The sequence below is a fragment of the Siphateles boraxobius genome, unplaced genomic scaffold, assembly GCF_051911475.1.
Source record: "Siphateles boraxobius isolate OS27281-9 unplaced genomic scaffold, OSU_SipBor_1 24, whole genome shotgun sequence".
Taxonomy (NCBI): Eukaryota; Metazoa; Chordata; class Actinopteri; order Cypriniformes; family Leuciscidae; genus Siphateles; species Siphateles boraxobius.
Genome location: NW_027508855.1, coordinates 10,110,306 through 10,135,752, shown reverse-complemented (window position 1 = coordinate 10,135,752; position 25,447 = coordinate 10,110,306). Strand labels below are relative to the sequence as shown.

Genomic DNA, 25,447 nt, shown 5'->3' with positions numbered 1-25,447 from the left:
CTTCTGCTTCACAGTGACGCTAGTAGATTGCTTGTAGAACAAAGATGGTCGGAGTAATCTTAGTTTGAAAAATCTAATTCAAAATAAAACAAAGTTACAATCATCTGTCATTTCTTAACTCATTTTCACACAAAGTCAAGAAGTGCCTATAGCCTCCAAGGGTAACACATATCAAAATAAACAGCAGGACTCACCTTTTCAGATGAACATAGTGGCTTATCTGTACAACGAGGTATGGAGTAATCTGAAACTTTTGAAACTAGCACCAGACGTTGTTGTTGCATAATATTTTATATACAATACATACATATATTTTTCAAATTGCTAGGTCATGGATTGTCCCACCATCATGTTTCTGATATCACTAGATTACAGACAGTCTTGTCTATCCATATCTGAAAAGATACCCCCCTTAACATCAATATCTTTTTAGATAGATTTACAAATATAACAATTTAGTAGATGCAAAAAATTGTTTTCTTTAATATGAAGGCTAATATAAAACGTATACCACATATATCATGTCAAATTATGGCTGATCTGGATTGCCCTGACTTTCCTGAAAAAAATAAACATATATGGCATGTATGGCTACCTCTTATAATAGACTTCATACAAACCTGCGGGGCAGATACTGTAGGATGATAATGGCAATAATAATGATTGTCCCAAAATATTAGTAAAGCTACTCATTTGAAAATGTTATCATGTTTCAAAGTACTTGTATGGACTCTACAAACAAACTGGTACCAAAGAGATTTTGCCACCTCAGGTGGTACCAAATTATGGCTTGGCCCATGGACTATAATAGAAAAACGTTGAAAATGACTGCTACCGCGACAGGCGGTACAGAGAAAACAGGCGGTACAGTAAAAGCATCTCTAACGATCCTACACCTGCCTTGTTGACAAACTACAGCTGATTTCCAGCCACCTCAGTGCTCACGCGCAGGTGTCACTCTGGAGGACAGAGATCCGAACTCAATATGGATAACGAGAACGGATTAAAAATTCAAGGTGTAAACGCAAAGGTAAGATCAGAACACTTATTATCCGTATAACTTATCTGGATACAGATCGCATTTTAATACCAGGTGTAAATGGGGTAGCCTACTAGTCTCGCAACTCGGGAAGGATTCGAAAGACACAGTGCTCTCCTGACACACATCAAGAGCCGAATTGTGTGTATTTCCTGCTGTTCTATTGCTCTAATGAGACTAACCCAACTCTAACTAGAGCTCTAGCTGAAATGAAATAAATACTCCTTCAGCTTCTCTTCTCTTCTCTTCTCTTCTCTTCTCTTCTCTTCTCTTCTCTTCTCTTCTCTTCTCTTCTCTTCTCTTCTCTTCTCTTCTCTTCTCTTCTCTTCTCTTCTCTTCTCTTCTCTTCTCTTCTCTTCTCTTCTCTTCTCTTCGGGCAAGGAAATAATTTGGGTGGGAGGTGAGAAAATAATGACTAATATAGCAAGTTTTTGTGTGAAAATTCAGCTGCATCCCTGAAATTATCACTTCAGCAATTGTTGTACCAATGTATTCACCCCCCCACCCCTAAAATGTAATGAAATCTTAACATTTTTATATGAAAACCATTTGCAATCTTCATCATTTGCTTGAAGGGGTTGAGTCTGGTTTTCTCTCACCTGTTGAGAGGAGTCAGTCTAGACTAAGAGGCTTTAGGAGCAAAAGACAGACAGGATTATAGTGTCTCACAGTCAGTTTACTGTAAAGTTTAGATGTCACATTTGACTTCTTTGTGACTTAGGCTCATTTATAGTACCATTTAAATGTAAGAAGATAATGATGTTTTAGTTTTTTTGTTTTTTCTTATTTTAAACCAATTACATAATGTAAAAATTATTTACATGCTTAGTTGTTATCAGACCTAATGTCTCAACTTTATTTAGTTTTTTTTACTAATATTAATTTAGTAATATTTGTATATTTAGTTTTTTTTACTAATATTAATTTAGTAAAATTTGTATATTATCTATTTATATTATTTTCATATAATTTTAAATAATAATTTATATATCTTTTTATTATATGAATAGAAAATACTTTTTTTATCGGAATCATGTTGACAGCTTCCCCCCCCCCCCTGTATTAAAATTTCCTTTGCAGCAGGTATGTGTGGGACATATTGAATATAAAAAATATAAGTATGCCTATGTTTTTTAAGTAATTTAGAACTTAGTTGATTTGAGTTGAACTTGACTTGGGATTTGTACATTGATATGTTTTTGTTTAGCAGAAGATTGCACTGGCGTTATGCTGTGAATTGATCTGTATCAAGGCAGAAGGTTCTTGGCTCTGATCTGGTGGTGTGTGTGGGTGGGTGTTTGACTGACATTAGTCAGATACCAAAATCCATCCTGGCCTGGCTTAAAAATATTTTTATATTACTGGCCTGTTGCTCCCTCTCCCTATTTTTCTCAGATATACTGAGGTCAGTGTGTGGCAGATTGAAGTAGATGGACCGGCTTGTGTGTTTGTATTCAGTGCTTTGATTTTGTGATATTACTCTGTCCCAAGGGTTTATGATTCCTATATAAGAATATGAGGTCCAAATTAAACCCAAGTGAGCTTTTGTTAACCCATTAAAAAAAGAATACAGTAATTTTGTATGTGGTGTGTTATAAATAAAGCGGGAAATCGCCGGGGTTTGGAAACAGCGTCCAGGAAGGGAGAGCCACACTCCTCTGAGGAAAGATCAGGGAAGCGTTTTTCCGGTTTGGCTATAGTGTGGAAAAACAGACTGTTCTTCTAAGTTAATTAATGACGCTGTTGACCGAAGGTGACACAGGAAACACTGCCATAGTGAACTCTGCTGTGAGTGTGTGCACGTGACTGTTACTGCTTGAGTTGCCTTATTCAGCTTATCTCTTGATGTTTTTCAGGACATTGAATTAGCTTGCATCAATCTCTGTAATAAAAACAATGTTTGCTCTGGGAGCTAAATGTGTTTAAGTATTTATTGCAGTAATAAGTATGGTAAAAAAAAACAGTCCTCGGGCAGTCGTTCTAAAATGTTTAAGGCGGTAGTACTTTACAATAATGTTTCATTTTGTTAAAATTTAACTACATTAGTTAATGGACTAAAAATGAACAATACTTCTACAGTATTTAATAATCTTTTTTCATTTTAATTTCAATATTTAATAATTAGAGCCGACCGATATATCAGTCTGCCGATATTACTGGCTGATATGAGACTGTCGCAGATATATCGGTTTGTTGTATATGACACAGATATGCCGCCGATAAAACTACTTTTTTTCTCAAACGTAGTTTGTCCAGCAGAGCGCGTTCCATTGTTTGCTACTGGCAACCCAGGTCACTATGATGACACCAGCCAACCCTTTCACTTTAGTAATGAGGTCTCTTCAGACACTGTGTATGATGAGCGCACACATTAGCTTCCACTCCAACTGACAAGGTTATGAAACATGACTAGCTAGCTAATGTAGCAAACGAGTATGATAAGCTCGTTGTGAGAGTAAAAGGACATTGTTTATTTACGTTATATTGTCTCATCTGGTGACAACGTAGCGTTAAATCACCATTTAACAGACTCCACCGCACTGCTAACTAGTTAGCAGCCTTCCTTTAAAGCCCCGTTCACACTACAAGCGACGAAGCGTCACGATACCATTCATTTCAAATGGGGAGTGGGCGATTTCCGGCGACACGTGCGACAGTGACCGTTGGCGACCGGATGGGGCATGTCTGGCGACGCGACAAAGTTGAGATCTGTTTAACTTTATGCAAATGAAGAGCAACTTTTGGAAGCGACAACCAATAGGAGTGGAGCGGCAAGAAAACTGATTGGATGTCATTCATAAAGGCAACCAGTAGTGGGAACGCCCACTAGCGACCTCATCGCCAGGCACTGGCGACATTGCCAGAGTCACGTGATTTCAGTAAACGAGGCTTCATTACGTCATAATGGTTTCGAAACACTTCGAAATTTCAATGGTTCACCGCTGGGAGCAATGATCTCTGTCAACACATGAATCATGAAGAGTCACTGAGAACCAATGAACAAGTGTCTGTGGGTTTTACCTGATCTCTGATCAGTTTTATACATTTGTAGACATTTTAATTAGACATTAGTATAATTAAAATGAGGTAGTTAATAGTCTTATTGGCCTGTTTAGCTGAGCCATTCATAGGACAAACAAAACAAACCCTGACAATTGATAAAAGAACACGTTTACACATCATCTTATTAGATGATTAGATAATTGCATTTGAAAGATTTTACTTTCAGTAAAAAAATTGCAATAGATTGTAATAGGTGTTTGTATTCATGTTTGGCCAGGGTTTTTGTTGCATTCACACTGTTCTGACCACTAGGGGTCACCGTGGAGACGGGTGTCGGATTGTTTCGAGGCCTCGGCGCAATATGGCACATTTGATTCAACTCAGTGTTTCACGAAGCCTCGATCTGGCCACCAGCAATGCTGTGGCGCGACACGAGCGACAAATCTCCGACAGTAAACTGATGCCTCGTTCTGCTTCGTAACGGGCGCTTTGCCGCGTCCAGGGTAAACAGCTGTTGCGACGTGAGCAACAACGTCCACGTCCTGTGTAGAAACAGTGTTAAAGCCCATTCTGCCTTTAACGCTACATTACATCAAGCAATAATTTATATAATTATAACACTTTATATTGGGCCATTTTGCATAATGAGTAGTTTCAAGTTTAGTACATTTTGCTGACTACTTATTTAAAATGTTATTTAAGTAAAAGTACTGTACTTATGTAATTAAACATGTTTTCATTATGGTATTATTACTTTTAGTTTAGTAAAAGATCTAAGTACTTCCTTCACTGGTAATAGAAGATAACAAGGTTTTGCCAGTGACACTTTTGATAGAATTAGTAAAGATTATGCAACCGTATTTAGAATATAATTTAGAATAGAACATGCAATGCAAACTAGTTTGGTTACAGCTCAAATGTATCATTCTCATTCTATCATTCACCCTGCCTCCATTACACATCTGTCACACAAGTGTCTGATCACAACATTTGAGTGATCATTGCAAAAAATATTTTATATATATATATATTCTGTTTATGTACAGCTATACTTGGATGCATAGCAATCATGCAATGAGTCAGATATTTCGCTTACTTTTCTGCCAGCAGACATCTAAGAAATAAAAAACATTAAAAGCTCCATTTGCTAGGCCTTTTAGATAGATTGACAAAGTTCACTTTACACGTGTCAAGAGTTATGTTCTGTTTTGATCATGTTTCTTTGTGTTTTGGTTCTGTCTTCCTTGTCTGCCTGTTTGACCCAGTTTCTCAGCTTGTTTGATTAACATTCTGGGGTGCGTTTCCCGAAGCCAACTATGGTCGCAAGTTCCGTTGTTACCAACACAATTCAATGGAACTTGCTACCAGTTGGCTAACAATGCTTTTGGGAAACGCACCCCTGATCATCTGTTGTTAATTAACTCGTTTGTCCCTGTGTATTTATTGTGTTCTTTCTGTTCTTTGTCCTGTCTAAGACAATGTTGTGGTATTGTTTGAAGTTTGTTTCCATGAGTGCTTTTGAATTAAAGACCTTATTTATTCGTCTTTGTGCGCTTACTTCTGTACAACAACTTGCGACATCATGAAGCAGACAGTTTCATACCATTTTAAAATTTGGGATCGGTAAGATTTAAAAAAAAAAAATATATTATTATTATCTTTTTTTTTTTTTTAGAGAAGTCTCCTATGCTTACCAAGGCTGCATTTGTCTGCTCAAATACAATAAATTGTAATATTGTGTAATATTATTTCAATTTAAAAGAACTTTATTTTTTTATTTGATCATATTTTATAAAAGTAATTTCTCCCTGTGATGTCTAAACTCAATTTTTAGCAGCCATTACTCCAGTCTTCAGTTTCATATGATCCTTCAGAAATCATTCTTATATGAAGATTTGGTGATCAAGAAACATCAATTAAGAAACATAAGAAACATTCTTATCAGCAACATTAAAAACAGTTATACTCTAAATTATAATATTTATTTGGAAATCGTGATACATTTTCTTTCTGGATGGATTTTTTCATAAAACAAACAAACATTTGAAAGCTATATGTAGCACAAAAAAATTAAGATACAAATGTGATTACATTGTTGATTGTGAAATACAGCCTCCCAACAGTTGATGAACTCTAGACATATTTTAATACAAGATGCAGGACTCATAATCCAGTGAGGATTGGTGAGGGGATCTGAGGAAAAACAAGCATTGCCAAATGCACATACAGTATGGAATATCATGCACAAGATCAGTGTTATTGTACAGCACATATGTGATAGGATTACTGTTCTTTCAACCTATTTTTGTTGGCTCCCTTTCACTCTGTCCATACCTCCTCCTGTTACCCAGATGAATAAAAGCATGAGGATTGAGGGTAATGGACTATGTAATATTATAAAGATTACAATGAGGCACTTCTCTCCAATCCCTCAGTTTAAGCTTCACTGTAAAACCCAATGCTTTTATTGTGCTGGCCACAGAAGCATTACAGTCACTATTAGCTGATGTTAGACATTTTGATTGAAATAGCTTCTTAGTGTCAGCACAATGGAGATACAATTAGACATAGATATTCCATTACCTTTGCGGTCTAATACATTCTAAATATATATTTCCCCTATATATTTCTGCCTATTTTTAGGGTTTAATCAGCTACATCTCATTTCCTACCATGCAGTTTTAATGCCATGTTTTCATGACATGTACTGTATTTCACTGTTATTTTTAGGTTTTGTTTTGAGCTTATTTTCAGAAGTCTGTAAGTCAGAAGTGCAATCGAAAATCTGTTTAGATAATTAAAACATTTATAATTTTTTAGTTTTGGTGTAGACCTTACCCAGCAAGCAATAGCCGTCATAACGATCTCCAATATTTCGAATTTGGACTGCAGTACCGATTTTGACCACTAGTGGTAATTCTTACAGACTGCACCTTTAACTATAGAGCCGATATTGTCCAACTATTAGTAACCTACTCTTAACCAAAATAACCTTGAATTTGAATGCATGTTATTTTTGCCAAAAATAACTTGTGAGATGTATGATATTCCATTATGTAAGCAAAGTCAACAGTGATTACAAGGTGCTTGGTTTCATTTCTGTGACATATTCTAGCGTAGCCTGTGCGTCTATTCTTCAGCAATGGTTAGACGTCTATTAAATTTTCACTGACAACCCAAATGTTGCCTTGTTTTAGCCTAGACCAGTGGTTCTCAAACTTTTTTCATTGCCCCCCCCCCCTTAAACCTTTAAAAAAACTGCAACACCTGCAATAGTTTCACTTTGCAATGCCATTATTTCATATAACAGTAGGCTAAGAGAGAAAAACAATACAGAACTTAACTTTTAATTTAAATAAACAAAAACATTTAAATATTTCAGTGATGCTTTGGATGAACAATATATAAAAGCTCAAATATATAACTGCTTTTGACAGCGCCTCAGCGCCCGACTGTTCCAACGGTGACAAGTCAACAGTCTGAAGAAGAATGATTCAGTGTCAAGTCAAGTCAAGTCAAATATATTTATATAGCGCTTTTCACAATACAGATTGTATCAAAGCTGCTTCACAGTATCAATCAAAACAACTTAATGTTTGTTTATTACTGGAAAAAAGACATCCAAGTTTGGTAGAGCTGATCAATGGTATGATTGGTTAATTAATTTGAATATCCCCAACTGAGCAAGCCAAAGGCAACAGTGGCAAGGAACCGAAAAACTCCATCCAGTGACCTAATGGTGTCCTAACACCCCATCAGGTGACCCAATGGAGAAAAAAAACCTTGGGAGAACCCAGGCTCAGTCGGGGGCCAGTTCTCCTCTGGCGTTTATGAACTAGAGGCCGAATTTACAGTAACTGTAAGATAAAAAATTTATATGAATGCCTGGCTAAATAGATGCGTCTTCAGTCTAGTTTTAAACTGGGAGAGCGAGTCTGAGCAACGAACAATATCAGGAAGGCTATTCCAGAGCTTCGGAGCTAAATGTGAAAATGCTCTGCCTCCTTTGGTGGATCTGGATATCCTAGGAATGACCAGAAACCTCGAATCTAGTGATCTTAAAGAGCGCGATGGATTGTAAGGCGATAGAAGATCCGTTAAATAGACTGGAGCTAAACCATTTAGAGCTTTATAAGTCAAAAGCAATACCTTGTAATTAATACGGAACTTTATAGGTAACCAATGAAGTGATGATAAAATCGGTGTTATATGATCATATTTTCTTAATCTAGTAAGAACTCTAGCGGCTGCATTTTGGACTAACTGTAGCTTGTTTATTGAAGATGCAGGACAACCAGCTAATAAAGCATTACAGTAATCTAGTCTCGAGGTCATGAATGCATGAACTAACTTTTCTGCATCAGAGACTGATAGCATATTACGTAGCTTAGCAATGTTTCTAAGGTGGAAAAAGGCTGTTTTTGTAACATATGAAATATGCTTTTCAAAAGACAGGTTGCAGTCTAATGTAACACCCAGGTCTTTTACTGTAGCGGATAGAGTAACAGGGCATCCTACTATGTTAAAGTCGTGCTGTGAAAGGTTTTGTGGACGGTTTTTAGAACCGATAAGTATTACCTCTGTCTTGTCTGGATTTAATAAAAGAAAATTATGCGTCATCCAATCTTTTATATCTTTAACACAATCTGTCAATTTGGATAATTTAGCGTATTCATCTGGCCGTGAGGAAATATATATTTGAGTGTCATCAGCATAACAATGGAAACTAATTCCATGTTTCCTTAGAATATTACCAAGTGGCAGCATATATATTGAGAATAATAAAGGGCCTAACACAGATCCCTGCGGCACTCCATAGTTTGCCGAAGTTATAATAGATTTTTCTCCATTTAAGTAGACGAAATGGTAGCGGTCAGATAAGTATGACCTGAACCAGCTTAATGCTTGTCCTTGAACACCAGTGTAATTTTGTAGTCGATCTAAGAGTATTGTGTGATCTATAGTATCGAACGCAGCACTAAGATCAAGTAAAACTAGTACTGAGATACAGCCTTGGTCCGAAGCTAAAAGTAAATCATTTGTGATTCTAACAAGCGCAGTTTCAGTGCTATGATGTGGCCTGAATCCAGACTGAAACTTTTCATAGATGTCGTTTTCTTGCAAGAAAGAGCCGAGTTGAGCGGACACAACTTTTTCTAATATTTTTGACATAAATGGAAGATTCGAAATGGGTCTGTAATTTGCTAGGTTATTTGGATCTAATTGTGGTTTCTTAATAAGAGGTTTTATAACTGCCAGCTTGAACGTTCTTGGAACATGACCTAAAGATAAAGATGAGTTAATAATATTGAGAAGAGGCTCTTCCACTACAGGTAACACTTCTTTCAGTAGTTCAGTTGGTATAGGATCTAATAAACATGTTGTTGTTTTAGATGAAGTGATAAGTTTATTTAACTCTTTTTGTTCTATGGTTGTAAAGCATTGTAATTGTTCTTGCGGGGTGATAATTGCGGCCGAATTATAAGGCGCGAGCAAAGATCGAACGTTTACGATTTTGATTCTGATGCTTTCAATTTTCTCGGTGAAGAAGTTCATGAAATCATTACTACTAAACTGTAACGAGGTATTTTGTTCAGACGACGTCTGTTTATTTGTTAGTCTAGCCACGGTATTAAATAAAAACCTTGGATTATTTCGGTTGTTTTCTATTAATTTGCTGAGGTGCTCAGCCCTGGCCGTTTTAAGTGCCTTTTTATAAAGTGACATACTGTCTTTCCACGCGATTCTAAAGACCTCTAAATTAGTTTTTTTCCATTTACGCTCTAAATTACGGGTTTCTCTCTTTAAAACATACGTAGTATTATTGTACCATGGTGCTATACTTTTTTCTCTGACCTTTTTTAATCTAATGGGTGCAACAATATCCAATGTTCTAGAGAGAATGTTGCTCATAGTGCTAGTTAGTTCGTCTAATTCATCTGTTTTTTTGGGTTCAGGCAGCAGCTGAGACAGATCAGATAAGCTATTTGAGAAATGATCTATGGTGGATGGACGAATTGTTCTACCTGGTCGATAACGTGGCGCAGCATGACATATTACAGCAGTGCGTAATATGCAAGTTACCAAGTAGTGGTCAGTGACATCATCACTTTGTGGAATGATATCTATATCGGTTGGATCGGTTCCATATGATATAATTAAATCGAGTGTATGATTAAGACGATGAGTTGGTCCGGTGACGTTTTGCTTGACCCCGAAGGAGTTTAATAAATCTGTAAACGCAGCCCCTAATGCATCATTTAAATTATCTACGTGTATGTTAAAGTCTCCAACAATTAATGCTTTATCGACGTTGACCAAAAGATCTGATAGAAAGTCAGCAAACTCTTTTAGGAAATTGGCGTAAGGCCCTGGAGGTCTATATACGGTAGCCAATGCTAGAGATAATAGGGATTTTTTTCTTACATCTAAGAGCGTAACATTTAGCACAAGCACTTCAAACGAATTAAACCTATGACGAGTTTTCTGAGAAACATTAAGGATATCTCTGTAGATTGTTGCAACACCGCCGCCACGACCGATCAGACGGGGCTCATGCTTATAACAGTATCCTGGCGGAGTAGACTCATTTAGACCGAAATAATCATTTGGTTTAAGCCAGGTTTCAGTAAGGCACAGAACATCGAAATTATTATCTGTGACCATTTCATTTACAATAACCGCCTTAGGTGTGAGCGATCTAATGTTTAGAAGACCTAGCTTTAGAAATTGTTTTTGTTCACTAATAGCGAGATTTTTTGTTTTAATAACAATTAGATTTTTTCTAGATCCTGCAGTAGATTTATTATTTGATCTTAGTAAACGAGGAATAGACACAGTTTCTATGCAATGTTCTACACTAGTATTAATATCAATTAAATTGGTGCAGTAGAGACTGTGATTTGGATTTTTGGTTACTAGTCAAATGGTATTTAACATCTTGGAGATGTTATCCGACAGAAGATCTGCCCCGATTCTACTTGGGTGTAAGCCATCAGCGCGGAAGAGCCTTGGTCGCTCCCAAAACAGATTCCAATTATTTACAAAAATCAATTTCTGCTCATTGCACCATGACAATAACCATTCATTTAGCGCGAATAATCTACTGAACTTTTCATGCCCTCGTCGGTACGTAGGAAGCGGTCCAGACACAATAATCGATGTTTCAGGCGATGTGCTGCGTACCGTATCGATAAGGCTCCTGAAGTCTTTCTTCAGAACCTCCGTCTGTCGCAGCCTAGTGTCGTTAGCTCCCGCATGCAGCACAACAGCTCCGACGCGCTCGTCACCGTTCAAGATCTCAGTTACCCGCGCAGTGATATCGAGAACACGAGCACCAGGAAAGCAGTGACTGTGCACCTTACTTTTACCTAACGTAGCGTGGACGTGTCGGACGGTGGAATCGCCGATGATCACAGCATCGCGTTCCGTTTCGCGAAGAGGGGAGAAGCGGTTCTGAGTGGAGATCTCGAAAACCGGGAGGGGCGAAAAGATTCTTGTCCTGGCTCGCGGCTTCCGCGGAACCACCCAGGCTTCGTGGTGGTGTGTTGGAGCCGGAGTGAATGAAATCATGGCTGATCGTGACCTGGACGCTCGGGACCAATGCTGAGAAACGCACGGAGTAGACGAGGTCAGCGTCAGCGGGTTACTAACGTTAATCACTGATCCGTGTGCATCAGCGCGTGATGTTTCAAGAGCTAAACGCCGGTCTCTCAGCTCAGCTTGTCTCTCTAGAAGGTCAAGGATCTGCTTTTCTACAGCTTCTAATTCAGACTGCACCGCAAGCAATTCAGATTTGTTCTCATCTGCACCAAGAGGTAGATAACATACACCTGATATATTCGCCATTTTAACAGATGGACAGTAAGTTAGCAATGATGCAACCAGTGATGCTATTAATATTTATACTAATTTATGACTCAAGTCTTGGGTATAACCGTCTTTTTAGTGGTATGGGTGTAATATAGACGCAGGATAGACGGGAAAACAAACAAACTCACAGCAGGCAACGAGGCTGACAAAAGCAGTCGATCGCAGGGCGAGCAGCAGTGAAGCGGTGTCTCGCTCTACGACCAACAATCAATGTTCAAACCGTATTTGCGCAAACAAACAAACGCAAACAAACAGACTCACAGCGGGTAACGAGGCTGACAAAAGCAGTCGATCGCAGGGCGAGCAGCAGTGAAGCGGTGTCTCGCTCTACGACCAACAACCAACGTTCAAACCGTATTTGCGCAAACAAACAAACGCAAACAAACAAACTCACAGCGGGTAACGAGGCTGACAAAAACAGTCGATCGCAGGGCGAGCAGCAGTGAAGCGGTGTCTCGCTCTAGTGTAATTGCAGTTCGATGCTGCTTTATTAAGGCAGAGCGCTGACCGCTATTCACGCACTTGAACGTCATTGCAACGGCTGTTTTTTTGTTTGTTTGTTTTTTGCTCAGATAACCTACTTCTCAAACCTACTACACCCAGGAAAATGGCCTTAAAGGGATAGTTCACCCAAAAATGAAAATTCTGTCAGTATTTACTCACCCTCGTGTTGTTCCAACCCCGTAAGACCTTCGATCATCTTCTGAACAAGAATTAAGATATTTTTGATGAAATCCGAGAGCTGGATCACTCCTCCATACTAGTCCATAGGCTTCTTTAGGGATTGAAACTTGCCGGCCTCGAAAAGTTATTAAAGACATCGTTAAAATAGTCCAAGTGACTACAGTGGCTCAATCTTAATTTATCAAATGACGAGAATACTTTTTGTGCGCAAAAAACCCCCAAAATAACGACTTTATTTCAACTGTTCATTTCCTTCTCTGTCGGCCTCGAGTCAGTTCACTAGTGTAATAGCGTATGATCTGTTGTTGTACGTCACAAGCATCACCCAAATGACCAGCGTCGGCCAATAGTGAGCCTACGTGTGACGTAGCTCTACACAATCATACTAAGTTCACTGACTCGAAGGAAATAAATAGTTGAAATAAAGTCGTTATTTTTGTTTTTTTTTGCGCACAAAAAGTATTCTCGTCGCTCGATAAACTTAAGATTGAGCCACTGTAGTCACTTGGACTATTTTAACGATGTCTTTGATAACTTTTCGGGGCTGGCAAATTTCAATCCCTGAAGAAGCCTATGGACTAGTATGGAGGAGTGATCCAGCTGTCAGATTTCATCAAAAATATCTTAATTCGTGTTCCGGAGATGAACGAAGGTCTTATGGGGTTGGAACAACATGAGGGTGAGTTAATACTGACAGAATTTTAATTTTTTGGGTGAACTATCCCTTTAAGTGGTGTGTAAACCCTAGTGGCAGGATCAAATGGAGGAGAGGAAATCCCTGCAGATTCTCACTGAGAAATTGTTATGTGGCTGCCAGGTCGTTTGAGCAGGCACACCAGTAATTAATTGCAGTTGGGCATAAAGCCAGTAACAGGCACATGCTAAGAGATCAGACATCCCTCTAATTAAAATGAATGGCATGAAAACAGCAGGTTGAGGCAGCCTTTGTATGCCTAAAACAGGCTTAAGCCATATAGCTTATCCAGTCAAGAGATATGTCAAGTTCATGGGTGTAGGTTGGGGTACATGTTCCTAACAAAGTAAAGAGACTAGTTAAGTCCTTTCCATCAAAATAAATGTGTTTTAATGTATAATTAACTAATTAAACAGGGAAGCCGTCTTGCACACTACTGCCTCAATGTTTTATATGTGGCATATTCTGCTCGCACCGAGACGCTGCACTCATTTTCTGTGCGCTGTTTTCTGTAACTTAAGGCCACAGTATGGGGAGAATATCAGCTGAAACATCAGTTTGCCAAACTTTACAGTTTGCCCTAGTTTTAGTTCTTTGTCCTATTGATAAAATATAAATGTAAACTATTAATTGTTGAATTTATGCATAAAGTAAATTCCAATTTCACCTGTGTGAATGGTGAATGGTGCATCTGTGGTATATCAAATAAAATGACATATAGTAAGTCAAATATGGTCTGATATGTTGAAATGTGACAGTAAACCAGTGTTTAAATACACAACGGCAATATTAAGTAGATCACTTCGGCATTCATTGCAAATGTAAGTGCTTGTCAAAGTTTGAAATATGCTGGTCTATGGCAAGATCTTGTGGCCTGTAGTTTCTAATGTAAACATCATTACGGTAGCTGTGGAATTCAGTCTTTAATCTGAACTGAAAGCCATAGCTGTTGAACAAAGAAAGCATGAGGAGGCAGAGTGAGAGAGAGACAGATAGAAGGGCCCCTGTGGTTCTGGGGTCATGGCACTTTAATGGGGAAATGCTGATGCTGACATTTTAACACCCTACATGAGGTCCCGCTCTGAACTATTGGCAGGGATTGGGGAATGTCTGCTTTTTACTCAATTAAAGATAGTTTCATGTGTGCTCAGAATAATGTTGATCTCTACTACAAAATAAATCCTAAATAAATAAATAAATAACCATTCTGTCAGTCAGAAGAATCAGCTTCTGTTGTGTGTCATGATGGTTATTTCAGCAATCACAATTTCCTGTTGTGATTTAAAGGTTTAATGGTGAAAATATATTGATTTTAAAATTAAAAAAATAATCTAATGATTTATGACAGCAACAACATAAAACTAAATGTTGATGTTTTCTAGTGCATGTGAGTGGTACATTGCAAAACTCTCACCCATGACTCTAGAGTTTTGACTTGATAAGATGTAGTGGACAAATTACATATTGCCAAGGCAGATATACACTGTAAAATCTAACATTATTCTTACTAAAAATTTTTAAGTTAACTTTACCTAATCTCCAATAATGTGTTGAACTTACTTAAAACAGTTTAGTAATCTGTACTGTTTGCATGCTATGCCTTCATTACTCAGAAAACCGTAGTAAACATTACTTGACTGGTTTGAGTACCATTTTTCCAAAGAAAAAAAAAAAAAACAGACGGGGCGAATGGTTTTTGATCCGGGGCAATTCTTAATAGACTTTTCACTAATTTCTTCCACTTCTGCAGTCATCGTTCTTCTTAGTTGCTTATGCTCATTTTCCAGTCATCTTGAATGTTATTGTCAATACAGCTAAACATTTTGGGAGACATCACATAAGTTGACTTCATAAATTCATGTTGATTTCCTAAAATTACTCACCATTATTGTGATCAGTGTTCCCTTTGGTTGGGCACTTGGAACTTCATTTATATTATTGTGATTCTCTTCCAATTGATGCAGTGATGCAACATGAAATCACAGTTATTTGATTTCAAAGGAAGTGAAGTAATATTATATATATTTATACTTCAATTATTTCCATGTTCTTAATGAATGTATTAATGATGTATAACATAACTATATTTCATAATATGACATCATATTGCTCAGAAAATCCAAACGGCTTGATTACTGAGTGTTTAGGCTTTTTGAGAATTAAAAAAAAGGAGTGAATGTTTTTTTTTTATTGTATGGTGGTCGTGTCCACACTACAAAGACACATTTATATGCAAACACCATATAAAAGTGAATTTTGCATCCAGTGACCCCTTTAAACAAATATTTTTAATATCTAATTAATATCACAAACCTTGCAGACTTAGTGGAATTCAGCTGTGAGATATTCTGAAGTGTGCATTTGGTGTTTGCACGAACGCTTGTTACTCTGTGTGACGGTCGGTCCGTGCAAATTTAATGCGGACAGGAGACGCATGATCGGCAAACTTTAAACTTTTGATTTCAAACTCTGCTGCATTATATCCAGTTGGCAAATCTGTCATATTCATGTCTTTTTCTTTGTGTTGTCCTTTTTTCCATTCTTTAACAATTTCTTTATTTGGAATAATACTGTAATAAGATTACAGAAGCAAGAAGTTGTCATCTAATTCTAAAGTATGTCATAAGTATAAGTTCAAATTATTTATTTTAATTTAATAAATATAAATTATATATTGGCTTTATAACGGCCATCGACCACCCTGCTCTATAAGATATCAGCATCGGCATAAGCCATCAGCAATAATAAAAAAAAACAATATCGGTTGACCACTAATAAGGTGTTTTTGGTGGTTGCTACAGTAGATGGTGATTTATTGGTCCAAGTCAAAAGAGCCCACTTAGGCAAGTCTTATTTTCCATCAGTTTTATCATTCACCAGGCAAAAACTAATTCCAGTAATGAGCATATGTGTCCATTCATGTCCACATAGTATTCAAATTCAGAATATGCAAACCAAAATATGCCCCACCCACTCTCCTGTAACACTGGTAGATAACCACATCTCTTGGCAACTTGCTGACATCCATCTGTATTCTTTACAGAACCGTAACTGCCAAACCACAATCACACGTGGAGAGAGTCACTTACATCATTTATAATAGGAAACATTTGTTGTTGCTTTATCAAAAATGTGTTTTCCTCAAGGAAATGTTTCTTTAATTTACTGTAAATGTTGTGATTTTTGGGGTAGTTTTTTACATTTTACATAAACAGGTTTTTTTTCCCCCATATATTTTTGACAGTTTAGCATGTGAAAACAAAACCCAAAATACAATTCCTCATCGTGTGAACTGCTTGGGTGGAGAGTGTGAAAAGACATCCATGGACTTTCCCCACCTGACCTCAGAGACTCTATTATTTCTATTGCCCAATCAGTCAAATGGAAAAATAAAGAGTTTTGCACTTGTTTAAAGACTCAGAGTTAAGCTGAACGTTTACAGTCTGTATGCGACAGTGACAGCGTGGGTGGTCCCTCAGGGGCAGTGGTATTTTTTTTTTTTACAGTTGGGCATGTGCAGGAAGGGCCTCTAATGGCACTGTGACGCTCTGTGTGCTGATGTGCAGTGGCTTGCCTCCTCTAGCAGTAATGGAGTGGGTATTTATGGAAAAGCCTGTGGAGTGTAACCTGAGGTCATAGCCCTTAACTCAAGCAGCCAAGATTAATTCTGACATGGTTTGCCCACGAGTCTCTCCTACTGAACCTTTTTCAGCTTATATGGTGTGAATGTGAAAAATATCCATCAAAGAACACCAATCCGGTCAAACCTCAAAGAATAGGTCAAACCACTTTTTTCCATTTTTAAATATCCTGTGACCCTGAGAATGTCCTCCAAGTTAATAACGATGTGTGTAGATATCAATGTTAAGGTTTAATATGAAGAATTAACTATAAACATGATACATTAATGTTTGACAGTGAGAAAATCAAATATTTTGTCTGTGTATCTGTTTTGTAATTTACAGTGAAACCTAACAAATTTCTTTTTGTGAAATGTTTTTCTTGAAAAGTGTGCCTGCTCTGAATTACAGTACGTTCCTTTAAAATAAAATAAATGGCATTTTTTGTTATATTTGTTACTAAATGCAATAACATTCATATATTTTAACTGTGACTTTTGTGGGCCAGTGTACTTTAAATCATGTAGATCTAATAGTTTATTATTAGTGTCTTTATTTTAATTGATCTGCGCTCTTTACTATGTCACACTAATAGACGCCCATATGTCTCCAAGCAGTCATGAGTTTTACCACAAGAAAAATGCACGCACGCACGCACGCACGCACGCACGCACGCACGCACGCACGCACGCACACACACACACACACACAGAGAGACACATTTACAGGCACTTTTAAAGGCCTGGGTCTACAAAGTTAAATAACATGTGCTTAAGGCAAATAAAAAAAGAGCTTACATTAAGTGAAATCCTTGACACCCTGGTGTGCAACATGAATTTAAATGAATTTTCCCTCCCCTCTCTGTAGGAACTGAGCTATATCTATGCTGAATGAAGTCTGTGTGCTGCTGGTTTAGAATGTTGTCACGATAACATCAGCCTGACTCCGCTCTGACTGCAGCAGGTGGGAGCCCAAGGGTCAGGTAACGGTGACACTAGGTCATTGTGTACACACACACACACACACACACACACACACACACACACACACACACACACACACACACACACACACACACACACACACACACACACACACTCACACTCACACTCACACTCACAATGCACATTCACGCAAAGTCTGTAGTTACGGAAATTTCCGTTACCCACGGAATGAGGCTGATTATGACTGCTTGTTTAAACACTCTGCCTGAATGTTTTTGCCCACTGTGGACACTGGGGTCTTTGAGAGAACTGGAATGGACTACTTCCATCCTGTTTTGCTCTGCAAGTTATACACTGGGGGGAAAAAAATTGTTTTGTTTTCTATTAAAAATATCTAAGCTAGATCATTTACTTATGAAGAAAAATTGTGTTAGATAATAAGACTAGTTTTTAGTTTCAGTTACCTCACTGTGTTTTGACTACATTCAGATTTATGGTACAAACATTTTCCAAATGGATTTGAAAAATAAATTTGTATTCAAGATATATTCTCTAAATACAAAGTCTTAATACCAGTTTTGTTTCTCAAGTAAATTTTCAAGTATAAATATCTAAAAATCCTTTAAACAAGATACTGTAGATATTTTATAAAATCCACAAATGTACACAGGAAGTCTTGTTTTTAAATCTAACCGTTTTTGTGAGGTTTATGTTTAAAACAAAATGCCAATTTATTTTCCCTTCATACATTTTGTGAATTTCTCAAAAAAATTGCCTTTCATTGTTTTAAAAATGTTTTAAATGTTAATGTTTTCGATTGTGTATGAAAAATAGACTTGACTTATTAAGATCTGAAAACACATAATTTGGATTTTTTCTCAGGCGAATTAATCTTACTTTAAGGATGTTTCGATATTTTTACTGGAAAATTTGAAAAATATTATTTAGGAAAATTGCAGTGTTCGGAAAGCTACTTATAACTTAATACTGTGCTAAGAAGTAAGATTGTGACATCATTGTGACACATTATTATTTTCCTTTGTGTGAAACATATTTTTGGTTGTTTCATTCTGTGAAGCAAATGAATGAGTTTTTGGCAATGTGTATCCCTGAGTGATGTGATGTTGTAGTTTTGTTACGAGAAAAGAAGAGATCAACAGAAGAACAAATGCATTTTAAATGACTCTTTTAATGTCCTAAAGATGTTCTTTAAATCACAAGATGAACATTCTAATTGTATATATCAGCCTTGTCGTCTGGAAATATCTGTAAAAAGTCAAACATCCTCAAGCCAAACAGCTTTTGGACATAATTAAGACATGACCAGCTTCTGTATTTTTCAGTGTAGCTGTTGTGTAAATGTGTACAGGCTCTTGTTGGCACATTTCTGCTCACTGCAGAGTGAGCACTTAAAAGTGTCTCGCTTCTGTGTTTGATGGTTTGAGTGTTCATGAATCTGCTGCATTGTGTTATTGAATTCTAGCTCTATGCCCTTAATCGCTTTCAGATATAAATTGCTTTTCTTTGCTCACAGACCTCATCAGTATTTACTTCTTTTTCAGTATCTGTCATGTTATGTTTTTCAGTCTGTGAGTGAGGACTGAGTCAGGAATGAATCAGCGCTACTTTTGATTGACGGACAGCTTGGTGAGAAACAAGGCCTCTGGAGAGCGAGAGTCCGATAACAGGAGTGAGAGTCCGATAACAGGAGTGAAAGCGTCACCACGGAAATATCATCTTTCAGTCTTCACTGCCACTCGTCTTTCACAACATTGCCCTTGCTGTAGCACCGTTCTCTTCTATCGCTGTCTCTTTGAGGACATAGAAAGACATGGACACACGGCATTCCTGGATACTGCCGCAGAGGAAAGCTGTGGAAGTGTCTTCAGGTCTGTAACAGATGGACAAACTGTGTTAAACATCAGTACCGTCACCTTTACAACTACTGTTTCCTTGTTAGGTAATCGTTTTAGTGGTTCAAAGGGACTTGCAGTACAATGAACGTTTTAGGAAGGTGCTGTCTCTGATTTTATATGTTTCTGTGCAACATCAAAGGCCAATGCGTGTGGCTTGAAAGCCCATCATGGCCAGAACGCTGCTGAAGATCCACCGCTATTTCCGGCGTAAACCGGTACGCTTTTTCACCTTCATCCTCCTCTACCTCACCGCTGGCAGCCTTGTTTTTCTCCACTCCGGCTTCTCCAGCGATACTTCCACCACTAGCGCCTCTGGAAGCGGCCGTGACCCACTTATATCCGAGGGTGGGGGCGGTACAGGTGGTGGGAGCTCTACCTCTGATGGTCTGGTGCTCCTGGGGAGGGTGTTTAAGGAGACACGGAGAGCGCCCCGGAGATTTGGACCACCATGGATGAAGGAAAATAGAGCACAGGATGCACCGGAGTGGGCCGGAAGAGGAGTCGATCATACCAGCAGTTGGAGCCATGGAGCCAAAGGAAGAACCACCAAAGAGATGGATGATGGGAGAGGTATGAACATTTCCCTCACCATGGCACCAAAAATGTAACATCTGTTTTAACTTCTGAAATAGACAGACCATCCTGACCAGTTATAGTGGTAGATAATGACCTGATGTCAACCAAAACTTAGAGAACAATGTGTAGAAAGACTTTTGGACAAACTAGTAGCAATGTATTTCTATACTAGTCCAACCTGGTTAATTCTACACTACAAAAAATAATTTTCACTATCAATATCTTTGTCTTGTTTTCAGTCAAAATATTTCAACATCCTCAAAGGGGTCATGACATGAGAAATCAAATTTGCCTTACTATATATAAAAGGTCTTTGTACCATTAAAACATCCTGCAAGTTTTATAGCTTATAACATGTGCCTTATTTTAAACAAAGCGTTATTTAATCAAGCTCCAAAAACGGCTAATTTTAATATCTGTGATGTCACACGGGTAAATACATTTGTATATGACTGCCCCCAGAGCAAGACATTGACGAATAGTTATACATCATCGCACCATAGGCCCTGCCCACTGGCGTTCAGTCTTAATGTCTGACATGTGCCTACAGTGGATGTGAGCGTTGTGTCACGTCGCGACAAAAGCTAATAGAGCCCATTATAATCAATGACGCTGTCAACACTGGAAACATTATACAGAAGCGCGTTCACTTTCTGACATACTCCACGCGCTTAAGTCTGTGGACAGGACAAATGGAAGAGTGAAAGAACATTCGCTTTGACATGTCCAGTTTAAAAAGCTAATTTGTGTCTTGTACAGACTTCAGAAGGAGCTCGGCGTGAGAAACAAGTTCATGACAAATTTTAATGGTGTTCTGGATCGCGTCAGAGGATTATATGTTTGTTCGGAGCATTTTGTTTTGTAAACGAGGCACAGTGTAATAGAGAGTTTGCAAAGAAACTTTTGTAGAAGGATGAAGCAGTCAGCTGTATTGGATCTGTTGTTTGAATTCTCCGTTAAAAGAGCTCTGTCTCATGAATAAATGCAGAGAAGGGCTAAGGACCAGCTGACGTAGAATCGTGCCTGCAGCAAATCACACACTCCGATTACGGGACGCTGCTTCAACTTTGCTTTTAAAACCCAGAAGAATGAAATTGATCAGAAAAATGCAAAAATAACTAATTTCCACTTGATAATAAAATGTATGAGTGCTTTTAGAGTTTTCAGTGACGTGTAGCCTACATATTGTATCTCAAAAAATGGGTTTTTAAGTTTCATGACCTTTTAAAAACAGATCACTTCAGACAGAGGGGCCGAACGGGGATTGAAAATAATCCTTTTCCCACAAAACAACTTCAACATTATAAGTGAACATCAAGGAACAAATAACTAAAATACATGTCATGACCCCTTTAAAACAAGATACATTCATTTGAGAAGTCTTATTTTTAGATTTTACCAAAGCAGTAAAACAAATGGACATTTCTGTCCAAGTCTTTGTGACAAGTCTTTATATGAATTTGTAAAAAAAAAACAGTTATTACAAATCTGGAAAAAGTAAATGAATATTTTTGCTTAAAGGATGTTTAGATATTGATACTTGAAAACAAGACAAAACACTGATTCATATACATGTGTGTGTATATATATATATATTATATATTATAATATATAATAATAATTATTATTATATATATCATTTTTTTTTGTTTTTTGGTGCACCACCATAAAGACACCTACCTGCCAATGTAGATGGTGAAGTTAATTTACAAGCATAGTCTCTCTGGTTAAGCTGACTGACCATGGATGTCGTTCTGCTTAAGCATTTTACACACTGCTGTCAATGCTGGTCTTTTCATACACAGGAATGGATTGTCTTATTTAACAGAATATCTTACACCTTCTCACAGAGACATGACACGTGGTTGTGTGTTAAAAAAAAAAAGTGATTAATGTTGCACTTCTGTCAGGACACCAACCACAAAGCACAGTTCTCCTTGCAATGATAGCAACCTCAGACACTCTCAGTGGAGAAAGAGTCTTAATTCAGTGTCTTAAAGGAGAAACTCTGTAATATAAAAATATTGAGTACGTTTAAATTGCCCAATAGTGCCCTGCAAAATGACTTTACAGGGAAATTCGCTCATCCTAGGTGAGATTTCTTGTATACCATTTGAAAGGGCACTGCGAATAGCGTAGGGAACAGGTGTATATGCCGATATCACTTCACAGGACGTGGAGAGTGAAATTTACCCATCAGTTATTGCACACCACCTCAGAACTTCATACTTACTCAGGTATGCTTTTTAGTTTTTATGCTTCTGTTTGCAGTTATAAAGCACAGTGTGATTAATTAAAAGTACTTCAATATATAATAAATTATTACTTATTAAAATAATTTTATTATTTATTTTACATACACAAATATACACTTAATAAAACATTCATTTTGAGTTATAATTATTAACATGAATATATTATATCATTGTATTAATCTGCCCAAAAGTGCTACATGGCATTCCAGATTAGTTTATTTTTGTCAGATGAAGTGCTCAGGGTGCCCTATGAAGTAGAACGCAGCTATTGATTAGAACGAGCTGATTGGCCTTTCAAGATACGTGTCATTGGTCAGTTGTCACAGACAGTCTGGAACAAAGGCCATGGTTGAAGCTCAGTGGAGTATGGCAAACCGCATGTGTCTTTAAAATGCTAAGCTGGAGGAATGAGATGCCCTTTTGGTGACTGTTGAAGTAAATAATGAATGCGTGTGTGTGTTTTTTTTCTAACGCTGGAGTAACACATTTGAGAGCTGTTGTTAGTTCATAGCCTTTGGCAGATGCTTCATCTCTCCTAAAAATTCTTTTTGCTTAACAGTATAGGCACAAGTCTTAAAATCAGAGAGTGAATGATATAATTACTTTATTTATTTTTTTAACTAATGGAATAAGCAGAAATATATATTTTTATAATAAAGACAAAAATTTAATTGATACATTTGGTAAAACCTCATTTGAGGGATCCCATTGAAAGCATTTATGGTTATCCTAAAGAATTTTAACAATATTCTCAGTTATGGGTTACTTAGCCAAGTGCAACTGGGAAAGCTCTGACTTTCTCAAGTCCCCAATATTCCTGTAAATAATTGTAAAGTCAGTTCATTAATCTTTAAAATAAAAGCTTCTTCTTTGAGTTGGTGTGATTAAATATACATGATGTGACCTCCATCGTGGTTAAGTTGGAAAGTGTGTTTGATGGTGTTTTGCTGAAGGTCTTAGATGAAGAAAGCTGAAACATGCCAGCTATGTATACATCGCTATGGTTTTTTTTTTTGACTGCTCTCAAACAGCTGACTAACAGACTCCAATTATCACTTTTAAATCAACATTTGATATTATCATTCCTAAATGTCCGTTCACATCAAGAAGGAAAACTTTAACAATAACTATTATGACAACTACACGACTATTCTAAAGTTTGGGGTTGATATTTTTTTTTAAATGTTTTTGAAAGAAGCCTGACTAACCCTAGTGAAAAAAATCTATACCAAAATGTACTAAAATAAATGTATTTCATACTAAATATACTACAAATCCATTAACATATTTACTGACATATCGCTTGAGAATTGCTGATATAAATATTATAATTCAACTTTATTTGGAGCACTTCTTTATTGCACAGTGCACATTTATTAATATTACGCCTAAATGTGTTTTAATATCACTATTAGAGTATTAGTAAGGATAGTATGATCTCTGTATTATATCAGTCTTTAAATGCAATATATTTAAAGTGTACCTAAAGTATACTCGCAATAGTTTCACTTTAGAACAATCAAATAATCAGTTTCCGGATAACTAAACTGCATTAAGTACAAAATTAGTTGTTCCAATTTAGCAGACTTTTATGTATATCAATTTAGTATACCAAAAGTGCAATTGCAGGGTATGTATATAAGTATGTACATGTATTTGTAGTATACTTTGCATGAAATAAATGATTTCAGATACATTTTAGTATATTTATTTTCTCACTATAGTAGGCTGCTTTAAAATACAATACAAATAGAGTAAAAACAATAATATTGGGAAATATTATTACAAATTTAAATAACTACTTTTCTATTTTAGTATATTTTAAAATGTAATTTATTCCTGTGATGGCAAAGCTGAATTTTCAGCAGCCATTACTCAAGCCTTGAGTGACACATGCTCCTTCAGAAATCATTATAATATGCTGATTTGGTGCTTAAGAAACATTTCTTATTATTAGTGTTGAAAAAATTTGTGCTGATTAATTTTCGTGATACATTTTATTTCAATATTCTTTAAATTAATAGGAAAAAAACCCTGCATATTTTGGAAACAACTTAATGTATCCTTGCTGAATATAAGTATTAATTTTCTCTTAAAAAATCTGTCTTTTAAATGGTAGCGTATTATTAGTGTCCACACCAATGCACAATTAATTCATGTTTATTTTTAATGTTGGGCTTTATGTTCTGTGATCATAATTGATCTGTGTGCTTTAAAGTAGGAAGGATTTTGATTGGCTGTCTGTTTAATGTTCATCAGCAGCTGGAAAAATTGCTTTGAAAATGATTCCAACAATTGTGTTCCTTCGTAGCCTTACTGTTATAGTTGTTGCATGGAAACGGCTATTATCTTAAAAATTAAATCTTATGGTTATAGTTATAGTTCATGGTGTGCTGTGCAGTCCAGTCCAAAGTAAAATCTGAAAGATTTTAGTCATGATTGGTTTAGTTTACAGGATGCATTTTGCAAACTACTTAAATCATAGTGAACATTACACCAAGAAACAGCTTGATTGAATAACCAATGTGGGCCCTTTTCATATTAAACCATATTTCTCTTTGAAATATGGAGTACATACAGAAAAGTCTCACCACAGTCCCCTGTGCTAACTCACTATAGTTCACACAGAACCCCACAAAAAGGCAGAAAAAAAAGCCAATTAGTGGATTGTGTAAGTCTCGTGTCATTACCTTTATCCACAGTGATGTTTGAACAGATGGTTCTCAAGTGGGCCTCTAGTAAAAATGGTAACCCTCTAGTAAAACACTGCACATTTCACTTTTGACAGTCATAATTGGATGACTTTAGCAATCAACCTCTGATAAGTAACGCCACTGTATTATA

The 25,447-nt window shown here is 37.0% G+C and overlaps 1 protein-coding gene across 6 annotated transcripts in view; it reads left to right on the top strand.

The window, feature by feature from the left end:
• The window catches only part of wscd2 (WSC domain containing 2), a 58,988-nt gene that overhangs the window by 18,256 nt on the left and 15,285 nt on the right, over positions 1–25,447 (top strand). For 2 of the 6 annotated variants that reach the window (XM_077241348.1, XM_077241345.1), the window contains 2 exons: positions 17,780–17,875; positions 19,443–20,342. In XM_077241348.1, coding sequence (XP_077097463.1) covers positions 19,940–20,342 — 403 coding nt within the window. In that variant the 5' untranslated portion in view covers positions 17,780–17,875; positions 19,443–19,939. Of the gene's footprint in view, positions 1–17,779; positions 17,895–19,442; positions 20,343–25,447 lie in introns of those variants that run through there. The other 4 variants (XM_077241349.1, XM_077241347.1, XM_077241350.1 and 1 more) reach the window with 3 other exon arrangements.